Source organism: Carcharodon carcharias, chromosome 38 (assembly GCF_017639515.1).
Source record: "Carcharodon carcharias isolate sCarCar2 chromosome 38, sCarCar2.pri, whole genome shotgun sequence".
In the NCBI taxonomy this organism is placed as follows: domain Eukaryota; kingdom Metazoa; phylum Chordata; class Chondrichthyes; order Lamniformes; family Lamnidae; genus Carcharodon; species Carcharodon carcharias.
The window spans coordinates 2,963,105-2,983,296 of NC_054504.1; the positions used below are offsets into that span (position 1 = coordinate 2,963,105).

Here is a 20,192-nt window from a genome sequence, read left to right on the forward strand (position 1 = left end):
CCCACCTGACCTCCCACGTTAACTTCACCCTCTGACCCCCCACGTTAATCCCACTCTCTGACCTCCCACGTTAACCCCACCCTCTGGCCCCCCCACGTTAATCCCACCTTTGACCCTGCCCACATTAACCCCACCCCCCTGACCCCCCCACGTTAACCCCACCCTCTGACCCCACCCAACGTTAATCCCACCCTCTGACCCCCCCACGTTAACCACTCCCTCTGACCTCCCACTTTAACCCCAACCCCTGACCTCCCACGTAAACCCCCCCCTCCTGACCTCCCACGTTAACCCCACCCTCTGACCTCCCACGTTAACCCCACCCTCTGACCTCCCACACTTAATCCCACCCTCTGTCCCCCCCCCACGATAACCCCACCGTCGGACGTCCCCCCCCCACCCCACGTTAACCCCACCCTCTGACCCCCCACGTTAATTCCACCCTCTGCCCCCCCACGTTAACCGCACCGCCCCCCCTCCCCCCCCCCCAACGTTAACCCCACCTTGCCCTCGGCCTGTCCAGCCCTCGCGGTGGACCTGAAATCCACTCTCTCCCTTGCAGGGGCCCCAGTGGACTGTAGTGTGGAAGCCTTGCAGCTCCAACTGTCTGAGGCGCTGGCTGAAATCGAGAACATCAAGGCCATAGCCACAGTGTCAGAGAGCACCAAGCAGGAGGCCATCGACCAGGTGAAGCAGCACTGCCAGGAGGAGGTGGCGTCGCTACAGACCATCATGAAGGTGAGCAGGTCACTAGGCACTTGGGTTTTGATATCAACGTCGTGTCAGCCTGTACAACACAAACGGAAACTCCTTGTCAGCCTGTACAACACAAACGGGAAACTCCCTGTCCGCCTGTACAACACAAACGGAAACTCCTTGTCAGCCTGTACAACACAAACGGGAAACTCCCTGTCCGCCTGTACAACACAAACGGAAACTCCTTGTCAGCCTGTACAACACAAACGGGAAACTCCTTGTCAGCCTGTACAACACAAACGGGAAACTCCCTGTCCGCCTGTACAACACAAACGGGAAACTCCCTGTCAGCCTGTACAACACAAACGGGAAACTCCTTGTCAGCCTGTACAACACAAACGGGAAACTCCCTGTCAGCCTGTACAACACAAATGGGAAACTCCTTGTCAGCCTGTACAACACAAACGGGAAACTCCCTGTCAGCCTGTACAACACAAATTGTAATCTCACTGTCTGCTTGTACATCACAAACTAACTTCATTGTCCGCTCTGTACAACGCAAACTGTAATCTCACTGTCTGCTTGTCTAACACAAACGGAACTCCCTGTCAGACTGTGCAACACAAGCTGTAATCCTCACTGTCTGCCTGTACAACACAAACTGTAACCTCGCTGTCTGCCTGTACAACACAGACAGTGAACTCACTGTCCGCCTGTACAACACAAATGAGGAAACCCCCTGTCAGCCTGTACAACGCAAATTATAACCTCGCTGTCCGCCTTTACAACACGAACGGGAACTCACTGTCAGCCTGTACAACACAAACTGTAACCTCACTGTCAGCTTGTACAACACAAACTGTAACCTCACTGTCAGCTTGTACAACACAAACTGTAATCTCACTGTCCACATGTACAATACAAACAGGAATCTCCCTGCCTGCCTGTGCAGTTTATCTGTAATCTGTAATTGTCCGCCTGTACAACACAAATGGGAAACTCCCCAGCAGTCTGTATAACACAAACGGGAAACTCCCTGTCTGCCTCTACAACTCAGCTGTAATCTAACTGTCCGCCTGTACAGCTCAAACTGTAATCTCACTGTCCGCCTGTACTACGCAAACAGGAAGCTCCACCTGCTTCTACAACTCAGCTGTAATCTAACTGTCCGCCTGTACAGCTCAAACTGTAATCTCACTGCCTGTACAGCTCCAGCTGTAATCTCCCTGTCCACTTGGACAACTCAACCTGTAATCTGCTTGTCTGCCTGTAAAACTCAAACTGAATCCCACCATGGCAGCCGGTAGAATTTAGATTCAATTAATCAAATCGGGAATTGAAAGCTAGTCTCAATAACGGTGACCATGAAGTCATCATCGATTGTTGTAAAAACCCATCTGATTCGCGAGCGAATGAGTTTTTAATGAAACGCCTTGCGCACCTGTACAAGTCAAACTGTAATCCCACCGTCTACCTGTATGACTCAAATGGGAAACTCCCTGATAACCTGAACAACTCAACCGATAAGTTCACTGTCTGCCTGCAAAACTCAAACTGCACTCTCCCTGTGCGTCTGTACAAGTCAAGCTGTTAATGCCCTGTCCGCCTGTACAACGGGAACTCCCTGTCAACCTGTACAACAGAAATTGTAATCTCACTGTCCACCTGTATGACACAAACTGTAACCTCACTGTCCGCCTGTACGACACAAACTGTAATCTCACTGTCCACCTGTAGGACACAAACTGTAACCTCACTGCCTGTACGACACAAACTGTAACCTCACTGTCCGCCTGTACAACACAAACTGTAATCTCACTGTCCGCCTGTACAATACAAACGGGAACACCCCGTCAGCCTGTACAACTCAAACTGTAAATTCCACCTGTACAATTTCAAAAAATTCTTTCATGGCCTGTGGGTGTCGCTGGCAAGGCCAGCGTTTGTTGCAGAGTCCTGACTGACAGACCGTTTCGGAGATGCATTTCAGAGTCATGCGCATTACCGTGGGCCTAGAGTCACGTGTAGGCCAGACCGGGTAATGACAGCAGATTTCCTTCCCTAAAGTGAACCCGCTGGGTATCGGCGACAATCTACGATATTTTCATGGTCACCCTCACTGAAAGGAGTTTTCAATTCCAGCTACGAGTGTGGTCTCACCAGACCAGAACTGTACACGGTGCTCCGAGTGTGGTCTCACCAGACCAGAACTGTTCACGGTGCTTCGAGTGTGGTCTAACCAGACCAGAACTGTACACAGTGCTCCGAGTGTGGTCTAACCAGACCAGAACTGTACACAGTGCTCCGAGTGTGGTCTAACCAGACCAGAACTGTACACGGTGCTCCGAGTGTGGTCTAACCAGACCAGAACTGTACACGGTGCTCCGAGTGTGGTCTAACCAGACCAGAACTGTACACGGTGCTCCGAGTGTGGTCTAACCAGACCAGAACTGTACACGGTGCTCCGAGTGTGGTCTAACCGGACCAGAACTGTACACGGTGCTCCGAGTGTGGTCTAACCGGACCAGAACTGTACACGGTGCTCCGAGTGTGGTCGAACTGGACCAGAACTGTACACGGTGCTCCGAGTGTGGTCTAAACAGACCAGAACTGTACACGGTGCTCCGAGTGTGGTCTAAACAGACCAGAACTGTACACGGTGCTCCGAGTGTGGTCTAAACAGACCAGAACTGTACACGGTGCTCCGAGTGTGGTCTAAACAGACCAGAACTGTACACGGTGCTCCGAGTGTGGTCGAACTGGACCAGAACTGTACACGGTGCTCCGAGTGTGGTCTAAACAGACCAGAACTGTACACGGTGCTCCGAGTGTGGTCTAAACAGACCAGAACTGTACACGGTGCTCCGAGTGTGGTCTAAACAGACCAGAACTGTACACGGTGCTCCGAGTGTGGTCTAACCAGACCAGAACTATACACGGTGCTCCGAGTGTGGTCTAAACAGACCAGAACTGTACACGGTGCTCCGAGTGTGGTCTAACCAGACCAGAACTGTACACGGTGCTCCGAGTGTGGTCTAAACAGACCAGAACTGTACACGGTGCTCCGAGTGTGGTCTAACCAGACCAGAACTGTACACGGTGCTCCGAGTGTGGTCTAAACAGACCAGAACTGTACACGGTGCTCCGAGTGTGGTCTAAACAGACCAGAACTGTACACGGTGCTCCGAGTGTGGTCTAAACAGACCAGAACTGTACACGGTGCTCCGAGTGTGGTCTAACCAGACCAGAACTGTACACGGTGCTCCGAGTGTGGTCTAACCGGACCAGAACTGTACACGGTGCTCTGAGTGTGGTCTAACCAGACCAGAACTATACACGGTGCTCCGAGTGTGGGTGCTCTGAGTGTGGTCTAACCGGACCAGAACTATACACGGTGCTCCGAGTGTGGTCTAAACCATACCCGGCCACCATCTCAATGCCCTCCCATTCTGCTATTACGTTACTTTAGTAACTTTCTCTCTGCTCCAGAGTCGATCAGTAACTATGAGGCGCAGCTGAGAAATGTCGAGAAGGAGCGTTCACAGTGGAGGCAGTTTCAGGATGCCAAGGAGAGAGAAATCGCCAAACTCCGGAGGCACCTTTCTGGAAGTCTCCCTCAAGACAACCTGGAGAATGAGATGAGGAAGGTAAAGGGAGCATTAGTCTCCATCTAACCCAGTGCTGTACCTGTCCTGGGAGTTTTTGATGGGGACAGTGTAGAGAGAGCTTTACTCTGTATCTAACCTCGTGCTGTACCTGTCCTGGGATTGTTTGATGGGGACGGTGTAGAGGGAGATTTACTCTGTATCTAACCCCGTGCTGTACCTGTCCTGGGATTGTTTGATGGGGACGGTGTAGAGGGAGCTTTACTCTGTATCTAACCCCGTGCTGTACCTGTCCTGGGAGTGTTTGATGGGGACAGTGTAGAGGGACATTTACTCTGTATCTAACCCCGTGCTGTACCTGTCCTGGGAGTGTTTGATGGGGACAGTGTAGAGGGACATTTACTCTGTATCTAACCCAGTGCTGTTACTGTCTTGGGAATGCTTGATGGGGATAGTGTAGAGGGAGATTTACTCTGTATCTAACCCCGTGCTGTACCTGTCCTGGGAGTGTTTGATGGGGACGGTGTAGAGGGAGATTTACTCTGTATCTAACCCCGTGCTGTACCTGTCCTGGGAGTGTTTGATGGGGACAGTGTAGAGGGAGCCTTACTCTGTATCTAACCCCGTGCTGTACCTGTCCTGGGAGTGTTTGATGGGGACGGTTTAGAGGGGGCTTTACTCTGTATTTAACCCCGTGCTGTACCTGTCCTGGGAGTGTTTGATGGGGACAGTGTAGAGGGAGATTTACTCTGTATTTAACCCCGTGCTGTACCTGTCCTGGCAGTGTTTGATGGGGACAGTGTAGAGGGAGATTTACTCTGTATCTAACCCCGTGCTGTACCTGTCCTGGGAGTGTTTGATGGGGACGGTGTAGAGGGAGCTTTACTCTGTACCTAACCCCGTGCTGTACCTGTCCTGGGAGTGTTTGATGGGGACGGTGTAGAGGGAGATTTACTCTGTATCTAACCCTGTGCTGTACCTGTCCTGGGAGTGTTTGATGGGGACAGTGTAGAGGGAGATTTACTCTGTATCTCACCCCGTGCTGTACCTGTCCTGGGAGTGTTTGATGGGGACAGTGTATAGTGAGCTTTACTCTATCTAACCTTGTGCTGTACCTGTCCTGGGAGTGTTTGATGGGGACGGTGTAGAGGGAGATTTACTCTGTATCTAACCCCGTGCTGTACCTGTCCTGGGAGTGTTTGATGGGGACGGTGTAGAGGGAGATTTACTCTGTATCTAACCCCGTGCTGTACCTGTCCTGGGAGTGTTTGATGGGGACAGTATAGAGGGAGATTTACTCTGTATCTAACCCCGTGCTGTACCTGTCCTGGGAGTGTTTGATGGGGACGGTGTAGAGGGAGATTTACTCTGTATCTAACCCCTTGCTGTACCTGTCCTGGGAGTGTTTGATGGGGACGGTGTAGAGGGAGATTTACTCTGTATCTAACCCCGTGCTGTACCTGTCCTGGGAGTGTTTGATGGGGACAGTGTAGAGGGAGCTTTACTAACTACCTTATCTCGTGGTGTATCTGTCCTCGTTGTGTTTGATGAGGACTGTTTAGAGGGTTATTTACTCTTTGTCTATGCCCGTGCTGTACCTGTCCTGGGAGTGTTTGATGGGGACAGTGTATAGGGAGCTTTATTCTGTATCTATCCCCGTGCTGTACCTGTCCTGGGAGCGTTTGATGGGGCGATGTAGACAGAGATTTACTCTGTGTCTAACCCCGTGCTGTACCTGTCCTGGGAGTGTTTGATGGGGACGGTGTAGAGGGAGCTTTACTCTGTATCTAACCCCGTGCTGTACCTGTCCTGGGAATGTTTGACGGGGACAGTGTAGAGGGAACTTTACTCTGTATCTAACCCCGTGCTGTACCTGTCCTGGGAGTGTTTGATGGGGACAGTGTAGAGGGAGATTTACTCTGTATCTAACCCCGTGCTGTACCTGTCCTGGGAGTGTTTGATGGGGACAGTGTAGAGGGAGATTTACTCTGTATCTAACCCCGTGCTGTACCTGTCCTGGGAATGTTTGATGGGGACAGTGTAGAGGGAGCTTTACTCTGTATCTAACCCCGTGCTGTCCCTGTCCTGGGAGTGTTTGATGGGGGACACTGTAGAGAGAGCTTTACTCTGTATCTAACCCCGTGCTTTACCTGCCCTGGGAGTGTTTGATGGGGACGGTGTAGAGGGAGATTTACTCTGTATCTAACCCCGTGCTGTACCTGTCCTGGGAGTGTTTGATGGGGGACGGTGCGGAGGGATCTTTACCCCGCGTGTTTTTCCCATGTTTGCAGGCACAGGAAGATGCCGAGAAGCTGCGATCGATTGTGATGCCCATGGAACAGGAGATCGCCTCGCTGAAGCAGAAGCTGGCAAAGGCTCAGGATCAGGTGGGCATTGCCAGGGTTCACGGCAGCTGCCCAGCTCGGTGCCAGCGGGCGTGTGAGGGTGGGGTGGGGGGGGTCAGCATTGGCTGGGATCCCCTGACGTCTCTCGCTGCCCTCACCTCAATCTCCCTTTGGAGGGTAGAGAGCGGGAGCGAAATCGCCTCCTGCTTGTCCAAGCTAAGTCACTGGTGACGAGGAATGCCGCAGGTCGGAGCTTCGGCCCATCGGAGGAGGAGAATCCGCTCAGCTCCTTGTCCACCTGACCCCTCCACCTGACATCACGGGGCACGTGGGTCTCGCTGGCCGGGCCCAGCATTTATTGCCCGTCCCTAACTGCCCCCTTTGGGAAGGTGGTGGGTGAGCCGCTGCAGTCCTCGTGTGGTGTAGGTACACCCCCGGCGCTGTTAGGGAGGGAGTTCCTGGATTTTGTCCCCGTGTGTTGTAGGTACACCCACGGCGCTGTTAGGGAGGGAGTTCCAGGATTTTGTCCCCGTGTGGTGTAGGTACACACACAGCGCTGTTAGGGAGTGAGTTCCAGGATTTTGTCCGTGTGGTGTAGGTACACCCACAGTGCTGTTAGGGAGGGAGCCCCAGGATTTTGTCCGTGTGGTGCAGGTACACCCACGGCGCTGTTAGGGAGGGAGTTCCAGGATTTTGTCCGTGTGGTGTAGGTACACCCATGGTGCTGTTAGGGAGGGAGTTCCAGGATTTTGTCCCGTGTGGTGTAGGTACACCCACGGCGCTGTTAGGGAGGGAGTTCCAGGATTTTGTCCGTGTGGTGTAGGTACACCCACGGCGCTGTTAGGGAGGGAGTTCCAGGATTTTGTCCCCGTGTGGTGTAGGTACACCCACGGCGCTGTTAGGGAGGGAGTTCGAGGATTTTGTCCGTGTGGTGTAGGTACACCCATGGCGCTGTTAGGGAGGGAGTTCCAGGATTTGGACCCAGCGACAGTAAGGGAACAGCCGATATATTTCCAAGTCGGGATGGTGAGGGGTTTGGAGGGGAACTTGCAGGTGGTGGTGTTCCCCATGTGTCTGCTGCTAGTCCTTCTAGACTGTAGAGGTCGTGGGTTTGGGCGGCGCTGTCGAAGGAGCCTTGGCGAGTTGCTGCAGTGCATCTTGTAGATGGTACACACACTGCTGCCCCTGTGCGTCGGTGGTGGAGGGAGTGAATGTTTGTGGATGGGGTGCCGATCGAGCGGGGGGCTGCTTTGTCCGGGATGGTGTCGAGCTTCTTGAGTTTTGTGGGAGCCGCACTCATCCAGGCAAGTGGGGAGTATCCCATCACACTCCTGACTGGTGCCTTGTAGATGGTGGACAGGCTTTGGGGGAGTCAGGAGGTGAGTTACTCTCCGCAGGATTCCCAGCCTCTGACCTGCTCTTGTAGCCACAGTATTTATATGGCTGGTCCCAGTTCAGTTTCTGGTCAATGGTAAGCCCCCAGGATGTTGATAGTGGGGGATTCAGTGATGGTAATGCCATTGAATGTCAAGGGGGCGATGGTTGAATTCTCTCTTGTTGGAGATGGTCATTGCCTGGCACTTGTGTGGTGTGAATGTTACTCACCACTTGTCAGCCCCAAGCCTGGATAGTGTCCAGGTCTTGCTGCATTTGGCCATGGGGCTGCTTCAGTATTGGGGAATGCTTGACTGGTTCCTGGGATGAGAGTGATTGTCCCAGGAGGAGAGATTGAGTAGAATGGATCTATATTCCCTAGAGTGTCACTGAAACGTAGAATATTCTGAAGGGATTTGACAGGGTCGATGCTGAGAGGCTGTTTCCCCCCCCCACTCTCTCCCTCCTCCCCGGGCTGGAGAGTCTAGAACACGGGGGGTCCCAGTCTCAGGAGAAGGGGTCGGCCATTCTGGGCTGAGATGAAGGAGAAATGTCTTCACTCGGGAGGGTTGTGAATCTTTGGAATTCTCCACCCCAGAGAGCGGTGGGGGCTCCGTCATCGAGTAGGTTCAAGACCGGGAGATCGAGAGGTTTTTGGACACTGAGAGGAATCAAGGGGATGTGGGGAGAGTGCGGGAAGGTGGAGTCGAGGGAGAAGATCAGCCACAGGCTGGATTAAGGTGGAGTTGAGGTGGATGATCAGCCACAGGCTGGATTAAGGTGGAGTTGAGGGGGATGATCAGCCACAGGCTGGATTAAGGTGGAGTTGAGGTGGATGATCAGCCACAGGCTGGATTAAGGTGCAGTTGAGGGAGAAGATCAGCCACAGGCTGGATTAAGGTGGAGTTGAGGTGGATGATCAGCCACAGGCTGGATTAAGGTGGAGTTGAGGTGGATGATCAGCCACAGGCTGGATTAAGGTGGAGTTGAGGTGGATGATCAGCCACAGGCTGGATTAAGGTGGAGTTGAGGTGGATGATCAGCCACAGGCTGGATTAAGGTGCAGTTGAGGGAGAAGATCAGCCACAGGCTGGATTAAGGTGGAGTTGAGGTGGATGATCAGCCACAGGCTGGATTAAGGTGGAGTTGAGGGGGATGATCAGCCACAGGCTGGATTAAGGTGGAGTTGAGGTGGATGATCAGCCACAGGCTGGATTAAGGTGCAGTTGAGGGAGAAGATCAGCCACAGGCTGGATTAAGGTGGAGTTGAGGGAGAAGATCAGCCACAGGCTGGATTAAGGTGGGGTTGAGGTGGATGATCAGCCACAGGCTGGATTAAGGTGGAGTTGAGGTGGATGATCAGCCACAGGCTGGATTAAGGTGGAGTTGAGGTGGATGATCAGCCACAGGCTGGATTAAGGTGGAGTTGAGGTGGATGATCAGCCACAGGCTAGATTAAGGTGGAGTTGAGTTGGATGATCAGCCACAGGCTGGATTAAGGTGGAGTTGAGGGAGAAGATCAGCCACAGGCTGGATTAAGGTGGAGTTGAGGCGGATGATCAGCCACAGGCTGGATTAAGGTGGAGTTGAGGTGGAAGATCAGCCACAGGCTGGATTAAGGTGGAGTTGAGGTGGATGATCAGCCACAGGCTGGATTAAGGTGGAGTTGAGGTGGATGATCAGCCACAGGCTGGATTAAGGTGGAGTTGAGGGAGAAGATCAGCCACAGGCTGGATTAAGGTGGAGTTGAGGGAGAAGATCAGCCACAGGCTGGATTAAGGTGGAGTTGAGGTGGATGATCAGCCACAGGCTGGATTAAGGTGGATTTGAGGGAGAAGATCAGCCACAGGCTGGATTAAGGTGGAGTTGAGGTGGATGATCAGCCACAGGCTGGATTAAGGTGGAGTTGAGGGAGAAGATCAGCCACAGGCTGGATTAAGGTGGAGTTGAGGGAGAAGATCAGCCACAGGCTGGATTAAGGTGGAGTTGAGGTGGATGATCAGCCACAGGCTGGATTAAGGTGGAGTTGAGGTGGATGATCAGCCACAGGCTGGATTAAGGTGGAGTTGAGGTGGATGATCAGCCACAGGCTGGATTAAGGTGGGGTTGAGGTGGATGATCAGCCACAGGCTGGATTAAGGTGGAGTTGAGGGAGAAGATCAGCCACAGGCTGGATTAAGGTGGAGTTGAGGTGGATGATCAGCCACAGGCTGGATTAAGGTGGAGTTGAGGTGGATGATCAGCCACAGGCTGGATTAAGGTGGAGTTGAGGTGGATGATCAGCCACAGGCTGGATTAAGGTGGAGTTGAGGTGGATGATCAGCCACAGGCTGGATTAAGGTTGGAGCAGGCTCCAGATGAGAGTAACATTGACCCCCCCGGTATCGGAGAGGGTGAAAGGTCAGGAGGATACGTTGGGGCTCTGTTTAATATTTGTGTGTTTTACCCTCCCTGCCAACCCCTCCCCACTTACCCCTCCTCACCCCCCCCCTTTCCCACCACACGCAGCTCTCCGCTGATTCTCCGCAAGCTCCCCTCACACATCGGTGCGAGACAGAAACCCCGTGGAGGGAAGAGCCCTTGGTCCCTCGCAGGGGATCCCCCAGGGAGTGGGGCTCCGAGGAGAGCGACAGCGCTTCCGAGACCCCAGCCGGAGCGGACACCTTCGCCGCCAACTGCGCCGGCTGGACCACAGCGTCGGGGCCTGCCCCCTCCCCCTTGGCTCGGCCACTCCCCCCCGGCAAGGAAGACACGGCCTCACTGCTCTCCACTGGCACCCTGGTGCCCGAGTCCATCTACCTACCCCCCGCCCGGGTGTCACCTACTCCACGATGAGGAATGGAACGAGCTGCATCAGGAGGTAGAGGGGGCTTCAGGATTCTCCGTCTCTCCGACCGTCTCTCTCTCTCTCTCTGTATCGCTCTCCACCTCTCTCTCTCTCTCTGTATCGCTCTCCACCTCTCTCTCTCTCTCTGTATCACTCTCCACCTCTCTCTCTCTCTCTCTGTATCGCTCTCCACCTCTCTCTCTCTCTCTCTCTCTCTCTCTCTCTGTATCACTCTCCACCTCTCTCTCTCTCTCTCTGTATCACTCTCCACCTCTCTCTCTCTCTCTGTATCACTCTCCATCTCTCTCTCTCTCTCTCTGTATCACTCTCCATCTCTCTCTCTCTCTCTCTGTATCGCTCTCCACCTCTCTCTCTCTCTGTATCACTCTCCACCTCTCTCTCTCTCTGTATCACTCTCCATCTCTCTCTCTCTCTCTCTCTCTCTGTATCGCTCTCCACCTCTCTCTCTCTCTGTATCACTCTCCACCTCTCTCTCTCTCTGTATCACTCTCCACCTCTCTCTCTCTCTCTCTCTCTGTATCACTCTCCACCTCTCTCTCTCTCCCTCTGCATTGCTCCCTGATCTCTCTCTCTCTGTATCACTCTCCACCTCTCTCTCTCTCTGTATCACTCTCCACCTCTCTCTCTCTCTCTGTATCACTCTCCATCTCTCTCTCTCTCTCTCTCTGTATCACTCTCCACCTCTCTCTCTCTCTCTGTATCACTCTCCACCTCTCTCTCTCTCTCTCTGTATCACTCTCCACCTCTCTCTCTCTCTCTGTATCACTCTCCACCTCTCTCTCTCTCTCTGTATCACTCTCCACCTCTCTCTCTCTCTCTGTATCACTCTCCACCTCTCTCTGTCTCTCTGTATCACTCTCCACCTCTCTCTCTCTCTCTCTGTATCACTCTCCATCTCTCTCTCTCTCTCTCTGTATCGCTCTCCACCTCTCTCTCTCTCTCTGTATCGCTCTCCACCTCTCTCTCTCTCTCTGTATCACTCTCCACCTCTCTCTCTCTCTCTGTATCGCTCTCTACCTCTCTCTCTCTCTCTGTATCACTCTCCACCTCTCTCTCTCTCTCTGTATCACACCACCTCTCTCTCTCTCTCTGTATCACTCTCCACCTCTCTCTCTCTGTATCACTCTCCACCTCTCTCTCTCTCTCTGTATCACTCCACCTCTCTCTCTCTCTCTGTATCACTCTCCACCTCTCTCTCTCTCCCTCTGCATTGCTCCTGATCTCTCTCTCTCTGTATCACTCTCCACCTCTCTCTCTCTCTCTGTATCACTCTCCACCTCTCTCTCTCTGTCTCTGTATCACCTCTCCACCTCTCTCTCTCTCTCTCTGTATCGCTCTCCACCTCTCTCTCTCTCTCTGTATCACTCTCCACCTCTCTCTCTCTCTCTCTCTGTATCACTCCACCTCTCTCTCTCTCTGTATCACTCTCCACCTCTCTCTCTCTCTCTGTATCGCTCTCCACCTCTCTCTCTCTCTCTGTATCGCTCTCCACCTCTCTCTCTCTGTATCACTCTCCACCTCTCTCTCTCTCTCTCTCTCTGTATCACTCTCCACCTCTCTCTCTCTCTCTCTGTATCACTCTCCACCTCTCTCTCTCTCTCTGTATCACTCTCCACCTCCCTCTCTCTCTCTGTATCACTCTCCACCTCTCTCTCTCTCTCTGTATCACTCTCCACCTCTCTCTCTCTCTCTCTCTCTGTATCACTCTCCACCTCTCTCTCTCTCTCTCTCTGTATCACTCTCCACCTCTCTCTCTCTCTCTGTATCACTCTCTCCACCTCTCTCTCTCTCTCTCTCTCTGTATCACTCTCCACCTCTCTCTCTCTCTCTCTCTCTGTATCACTCTCCACCTCTCTCTCTCTCTGTCTCTCTGTATCACTCTCCACCTCTCTCTCTCTCTCTCTGTATCACTCTCCATCTCTCTCTCTCTCTCTCTCTGTATCGCTCTCCACCTCTCTCTCTCTCTCTGTATCGCTCTCCACCTCTCTCTCTCTCTCTGTATCACTCTCCACCTCTCTCTCTCTCTGTATCACTCCACCTCTCTCTCTCTCTCTGTATCACTCTCCACCTCTCTCTCTCTGTATCACTCCACCTCTCTCTCTCTCTCTGTATCACTCCACCTCTCTCTCTCTCTCTCTGTATCACTCTCCACCTCTCTCTCTCTCTCTGTATCACTCTCCACCTCTCTCTCTGTATCACTCTCCACCTCTCTCTCTCTCTCTGTATCACTCTCCACCTCTCTCTCTCTCTGTATCGCTCTCCACCTCTCTCTCTCTCTCTCTCTCTGTATCACTCTCCACCTCTCTCTCTCTCTCTCTGTATCGCTCTCCACCTCTCTCTCTCTCTCTCTGTATCACTCTCCACCTCTCTCTCTCTCTCTGTATCACTCCACCTCTCTCTCTCTCTCTGTATCACTCTCCACCTCTCTCTCTCTCTATCACTCTCCACCTCTCTCTCTCTCTCTGTATCACTCTCCACCTCTCTCTCTCTCTCTCTGTATCGCTCTCCACCTCTCTCTCTCTCTGTATCACTCTCCACCTCTCTCTCTCTCTCTCTCTCTCTCTGTATCACTCTCCACCTCTCTCTTCTCTCTCTCTCTGTATCACTCTCCACCTCTCTCTCTCTCTCTGTATCACTCTCCACCTCTCTCTCTCTCTGTATCACTCTCCACCTCTCTCTCTCTCTCTGTATCACTCTCCACCTCTCTCTCTCTCTCTCTCTCTCTGTATCACTCTCCACCTCTCTCTCTCTCTCTCTCTGTATCACCTCCTCTCTCACTTTCTCTCTGTTTCACCTCCACCTCTCTCTCTCTCTCACTCCTCTCTGTATCACTCTCCACCTCTCCTCTCTCTCTCTCTCTCTGTATCACTCTCCACCCTTCTCTCTCTCTCTCTCTGTATCACTCTCCACCTCTCTCTCTCTCTCTGTATCACTCTCACCTCTCTCCTCTCTCTCTCTCTCTGTATCACTCTCCACCTCTCTCTCTCTCTCTCTCTCTGTATCACTCTCCACCTCTCTCTCTCTCTCTCTGTATCGCTCTCCACCTCTCTCTCTCTCTCTGTATCACTCTCCACCTCTCTCTCTCTCTCTGTATCACTCTCCACCTCTCTCTCTCTGTATCACTCTCCATCTCTCTCTCTCTCTCTCTCTCTCTCTGTATCACTCTCCACCTCTCTCTCTCTCTCTCTGTATCACTCTCCACCTCTCTCTCTCTCTCTGTATCACTCTCCACCTCTCTCTCTCTCTCTGTATCACTCTCCACCTCTCTCTCTCTCTCTCTGTATCACACTCCACCTTCTCTCTCTCTCTCTGTATCACTCTCCACCTCTCTCTCTCTCTCTGTATCACTCTCCACCTCTCTCTCTCTCTCTCTGTATCACTCTCCACCTCTCTCTCTCTCTCTCTCTGTATCACTCTCCACCTCTCTCTCTCTCTCTCTCTCTCTCTGTATCACTCTCCACCTCTCTCTCTCTCTCTCTCTCTGTATCACTCTCCACCTCTCTCTCTCTCTCTGTATCACTCTCCACCTCTCTCTCTCTCTGTATCACTCTCCATCTCTCTCTGTCTCTCTGTATCACTCTCCACCTCTCTCTCTCTCTCTGTATCACTCTCCATCTCTCTCTCTCTCTCTCTGTATCACTCTCCACCTCTCTCTCTCTCTCTCTGTATCACTCTCCACCTCTCTCTCTCTCTCTCTGTATCACTCTCCATCTCTCTCTCTCTCTCTGTATCACTCTCCACCTCTCTCTCTCTCTCTCTCTCTCTGTATCACTCTCCACCTCTCTCTCTCTCTCTGTATCACTCTCCACCTCTCTCTCTCTCTCTGTATCACTCTCCACCTCTCTCTCTCTCTCTCTCTCTGTATCACTCTCCATCTCTCTCTCTCTCTCTCTCTCTCTGTATCGCTCTCCACCTCTCTCTCTCTCTGTATCACTCTCCACCTCTCTCTCTCTCTGCATCACTCTCCATCTCTCTCTCTCTCTCTGTATCACTCTCCACCTCTCTCTCTCTCTGTATCACTCTCCACCTCTCTCTCTCTCTCTGTATCACTCTCCACCTCTCTCTGTCTCTCTGTATCACTCTCCATCTCTCTCTCTCTCTCTGTATCACTCTCCATCTCTCTCTCTGTCTCTGTATCACTCTCCACCTCTCTCTGTCTCTCTGTATCACTCTCCACCTCTCTCTCTCTCTCTGTATCACTCTCCACCTCTCTCTCTCTCTCTCTCTCTGTATCACTCTCCATCTCTCTCTCTGTCTCTGTATCACTCTCCACCTCTCTCTGTCTCTCTGTATCACTCTCCACCTCTCTCTCTCTCTCTGTATCACTCTCCACCTCTCTCTCTCTCTCTCTCTCTGTATCACTCTCCACCTCTCTCTCTCTCTGTATCGCTCTCCACCTCTCTCTCTCTCTCTGTATCACTCTCCATCTCTCTCTCTCTCTCTGTATCACTCTCCACCTCTCTCTCTCTCTCTGTATCGCTCTCCACCTCTCTCTCTCTCTCTGTATCGCTCTCCACCTCTCTCTCTCTCTCTCTGTATCGCTCTCCATCTCTCTCTCTCTCTCTCTGTATCGCTCTCCACCTCTCTCTCTCTCTCTCTCTGTATCACTCTCCACCTCTCTCTCTCTCTCTGTATCACTCTCCACCTCTCTCTCTCCCTCTGCATTGCTCCCTGATCTCTCTCTCTCTCTCTCTGTATCACTCTCCATCTCTCTCTCTCTCTCTCTGTATCACTCTCCACCTCTCTCTCTCTCTGTATCACTCTCCATCTCTCTCTCTCTCTCTCTGTATCACTCTCCACCTCTCTCTCTCTCTCTGTATCACTCTCCACCTCTCTCTCTCTCTCTGTATCACTCTCCACCTCTCTCTCTCTCTCTCTCTCTCTCTCTGTATCACTCTCCATCTCTCTCTCTCTCTCTGTATCACTCTCCACCTCTCTCTCTCTCTCTGTATCACTCTCCACCTCTCTCTCTCTCTCTCTCTCTCTCTCTCTCTGTATCACTCTCCATCTCTCTCTCTCTCCCTCTGCATTGCTCTCTGAATTCTCTCTCTCTCTCTCTCTATATCACTCTCCACCTCTCCTTCTCTCTCCCTCTGTATTGCTCCCCTACTCTCTCCCTCTCCCCCCACCGGTATCGCCCTCCATCTCTCTGATCAGCTCTCTCTCTGTTTCTCTTTGTATCACACTCTCTCTCTCCCTGCTCCTCTCTTTGCTTTCTCTCTTTGTCACTCTCTCCCTCTGTCTCCATCTCTCTCTCTCTCATACGTCTCTCTACTTCTGTCCCTGCTCTTTCCTTTTATTACTTTCTCCCTCTGTCTCTATCTCTCTCACACACTTTCCCTCTCATGCACACTTTCTCTCCATGCTCGTCTCTCTGCTTTCTCTTTTTGTCACTCTCTGTCTCTTTCTCTCTCTTTGTCTCTCTCGCTCTCTCTCACACTCTCCAGCTCTCTGTGTCTCTGCCCTTTATCTCTCTCTCTCTCTCCCTCTGCTTATTTCTCTGCTTTTCCTCTTTGTCTGTCTCTGTCTCTCTCTTGCTCTCTTTTACACTCTCCCTCTCTCCTGTCTCTGTCTCTTCTCACACTCTCCCTCTCTCCTGTCTCTGTCTCTCCCTCACACTCTCCCTCTATCCTGTCTCTGTCTCTCTCTCTCTCTCACACTCTCCCTCTCTCCTGTCTCTGTCTCTCGCTCACACTCTCCCTCTATCCCGTCTCTGTCTCTCTCTCTCTCTCACACTCTCCCTCTCTCCTGTCTCTGTCTCTCTCACATTCTCCCTCTCTCCTGTCTCTGTCTCTCTCTCACACTCTCGCTCTCTCCTGTTTCTGTTTCTCTCTCACACTCTCCCTCTCTCCTGTCTCTGTCTCTCTCTGTCTCTCACTCTCTCCTGTCTCTCCCTCTCTCACACTCTCCCTCTCTCCTGTCTCTGTCTCTCTCACACTCTCCCTCTCTCCTGTCTCTGTCTCTCTCTCACACTCTCGCTCTCTCCTGTTTCTGTTTCTCTCTCACACTCTCCCTCTCTCCTGTCTCTGTCTCTCTCTGTCTCTCCCTCTCTCCTGTCTCTCTCTCTCTCACACTCTCGCTCTCTCCTGTCTCTGTCTCTCTCACACTCTCACTCTCTTCTGTCTCTCTCTCTCTCACACTCTCCCTCTCTCCTGTCTCTCTCTCTCTCACACTCTCCCTCTCTCCTGTCTCTCTCTTTCTCTCACACTCTCCCTCTCTCCTGTCTCTTCTCTCTCTCTCACACTCTCCCTCTCTCCTGTCTCTCTCTCTCTCTTTCTCACACTCTCCCTCTCTCCTGTCTCTGTCTCTCTCTCACACTCTCGCTCTCTCCGGTCTCTGTCTCTCTCTCACACTCTCCCTTACTCCTGTCTCTCTCTCACACACTCTCCCCTCTCCCCTGTCTCTGTCTCTCACACACTCTCCCTCTCTCTCCTGTCTCTGTCTCTCTCTCACTCTCGCTCTCTCTCCTGTCTCTGCCTCTCTCTCACGCTCTCCCTCTCTCCTGTCTCTGTCTCTCTCACACTCTCCCTTACTCCTGTCTCTGTCTCTCTCACACCTTCTCCTGTCTCTGTCTCTCTCACACACTCTCCCTCTCTCCTGTCTCTGTCTCTCTCACACACTCTCCCTCTCTCTCCTGTCTCTGTCTCTCTCTCACACTCTCGCTCTCTCTGGTCTCTGTCTCTCTCTCACACTCTCCCTTACTCCTGTCTCTCTCTCTCTCACACTCTCCCTCTCTCCTGTCTCTCTCTCTCTCTCACACAGTCTACCTCTCCCCTGTCTCTGTCTCTCTCTCACACTCTCGCTCTCTCCAGTCTCTGTCTCTCTCTCACACTCTCCCTTACTCCTGTCTCTCTTTTCTCTCACACACTCTCCCTCTCCCCTGTCTCTGTCTCTCTCTCACACTCTCGCTCTCTCCGGTCTCTGTCTCTCTCACACTCTCCCTCTCTCCTGTCTCTGTCTCTCTCAAACTCTCCCTCTCTCCTGTCTCTGTCTCTCTCTCACACTCTCGCTCTCGCTCTCTCCTGTTTCTGTTTCTCTCTCACACTCTCCCTCTCTCCTGTCTCTGTCTCTCTCTCAAACTCTCGCTCTCTCCTGTCTCTGTCTCTCTCACACTCTCTCTCTCTCCTGTCTCTGTCTCTCTCTCACACTCTCACTCTCTCCTGTCTCTGTCTCTCTCACACTCTCTCCTGTCTCTGTCTCTCTCTCACACTCTCGCTCTCTCTCCTGTCTCTGTCTCTCTCATGCTCTCCCTCTCTCCTGTCTCTGTCTCTCTCACACTCTCCCTTACTCCTGTCTCTGTCTCTCTCACACTCTCCCTTACTCCTGTCTCTGTCTCTCTCTCACACTCTCACTCTTTCCTGTCTCTGTCTCTCTCACACTCTCTCCTGTCTCTGTCTCTCTCTCACACTCTCGCTCTCTCCTGTCTCTGTCTCTCTCACACTCTCCCTCTCTCCTGTCACTGTCTCTCTCTCACACTCTCCCTCTCTCCTGTCTCTGTCTCTCTCTCACACTCTCCCTCTTTCCCGTCTGTCTCTCTCTCTCTCACACTCTCCCTCTCTCCTGTCTCTGTCTCTCTCACACTCTCCCTCTCTCCTGTCTCTGACTCTCTCACACTCTCTCCCTCTCTCCTGTCCCTGCCTCTCTCCTGTCTCTCTCTCACACGGTCCCTTATTCCTGTCTCTATCTCTCTCTCTCTCTCTCACACACTCTTCCTCTCTCCTGTCTCTCTCACACACACTCTCCCTCTCCCCTGTCCCTGCCTCTCTCTCACACTCTCCCTTACTCCTGTCTCTATCTCTCTCTCTCTCACACTCTCCCTTACTCCTGTCTCTCTCTCTCACACACACTCACCCTCTCCCCTGTCCCTGCCTCTCTCTCACACTCTCCCTTACTCCTGTCTCTATCTCTCTCTCTCTCACACTCTCCCTTACTCCTGTCTCTCTCTCTCTCACACACACTCACCCTCTCCCCTGTCCCTGCCTCTCTCTCACACTCTCCCTTACCCCTGTCTCTACAGGTCAAACAGCACCAGGTGTCCCTGCACCAGACGCGGGAGCAGCTGGAGAGAGAGACTGCAGTTCGCAAAAACCTGGAGGAAGCACTGAGACAGAGCAGCGTGGAGTGTGGCCAAGAGGTGATAAAGACTGGATGCTGAACCCAGCGAGATATCTGTACACTGACTGGTGTCTCTCAGTCCCCTCTCTCTCTCAGTGAGATATCTGTACACTGACTGGTGTCTTTCAGTCCCCTCTCTCTCAGTGAAATATCTGTACACTGACTGGTGTCTCTCAGTCCCCTCTCTCTCTCTCAGGGAGATATCTGTACACTGACTGGTGTCTCTCAGTCCCCCCTCTCTCTCTCAGGGAGATATCTGTACACTGACTGGTGTCTCTCAGTCCCCTCTCTCTCTCTCAGGGAGATATCTGTACACTGACTGGTGTCTCTCAGTCCCCTCTCTCTCTCTCAGAGAGATATCTGTACACTGACTGGTGTCTCTCAGTCCCTCTCTCTCAGAGAGATATCTGTACACTGACTGGTGTCTCTCAGTCCCTCTCTCTCTCAGGGAGATATCTGTACACTGACTGGTGTCTCTCAGTCCCCTCTCTCTCTCAGGGAGATATCTGTACACTGACTGGTGTCTCTCAGTCCCCTCTCTCTCAGGGAGATATCTGTACACTGACTGGTGTCTCTCAGTCCCCTCTCTCTCTCTCTCAGGGAGATATCTGTACACTGACTGGTGTCTCTCAGTCCCCTCTCTCTCTCAGGGAGATATCTGTACACTGACTGGTGTCTCTCAGTCCCTCTCTCTCAGGGAGATATCTGTACCCTGACTGGTGTCTCTCAGTCCCCTCTCTCTCTCAGTGAGATATCTGCACACTGACTGGTGTCTCTCAGTTCCTCTCTCTCTCAGGGAGATGATAAACTGTTATATGCATCACGTTATATTAGATGATTGTGGTGTGGGAGTACCATATTTTGGATTTTATAAATGATATTTGCTGTTCCAAAACACAGGTAGCACTTCTGAAAGATAAAGTGGACTCTTCCATGTTGGAGATTCAGAGGCTTAAAGAGATGTTTACACTGGTTCAGGACCGAACAGAGAAACAGATGGTGAATTGACACGTCTTCCCTATTTACTGTTCAATTGTCCCCGGAACTAATCCCATTCACCTGCTCTCTTTCCCCATAGCCCTGTATCAATCCCCAAACTAATCCCACTGCCCCGCTCTCTCTCCATAGCCCTGTATCAATCCCCAAACTAATCCCACTGCCCCGCTCTCTCTCCATAGCCCTGTATCAACCCCCAAACTAATCCCACTG

General features: G+C 52.3%; 1 protein-coding gene across 1 annotated transcript in view; it reads left to right on the forward strand.

Annotated features, from left to right (window-relative positions):
• Nucleotides 1-19,984, forward strand: part of LOC121273069 — a 47,536-nt gene extending 27,552 nt beyond the window's left edge. The window contains exons 12-17 of the mRNA XM_041180022.1: nucleotides 563-738; nucleotides 4,185-4,343; nucleotides 6,593-6,688; nucleotides 10,529-10,880; nucleotides 18,886-19,002; nucleotides 19,884-19,984. Of these exons, the coding sequence (XP_041035956.1) occupies nucleotides 563-738; nucleotides 4,185-4,343; nucleotides 6,593-6,688; nucleotides 10,529-10,855 (758 nt within the window). The 3' untranslated portion in view covers nucleotides 10,856-10,880; nucleotides 18,886-19,002; nucleotides 19,884-19,984. The remainder of the gene's footprint in view (nucleotides 1-562; nucleotides 739-4,184; nucleotides 4,344-6,592; nucleotides 6,689-10,528; nucleotides 10,881-18,885; nucleotides 19,003-19,883) is intronic.
• The last annotated feature ends 208 nt before the right edge of the window (nucleotides 19,985-20,192 follow it).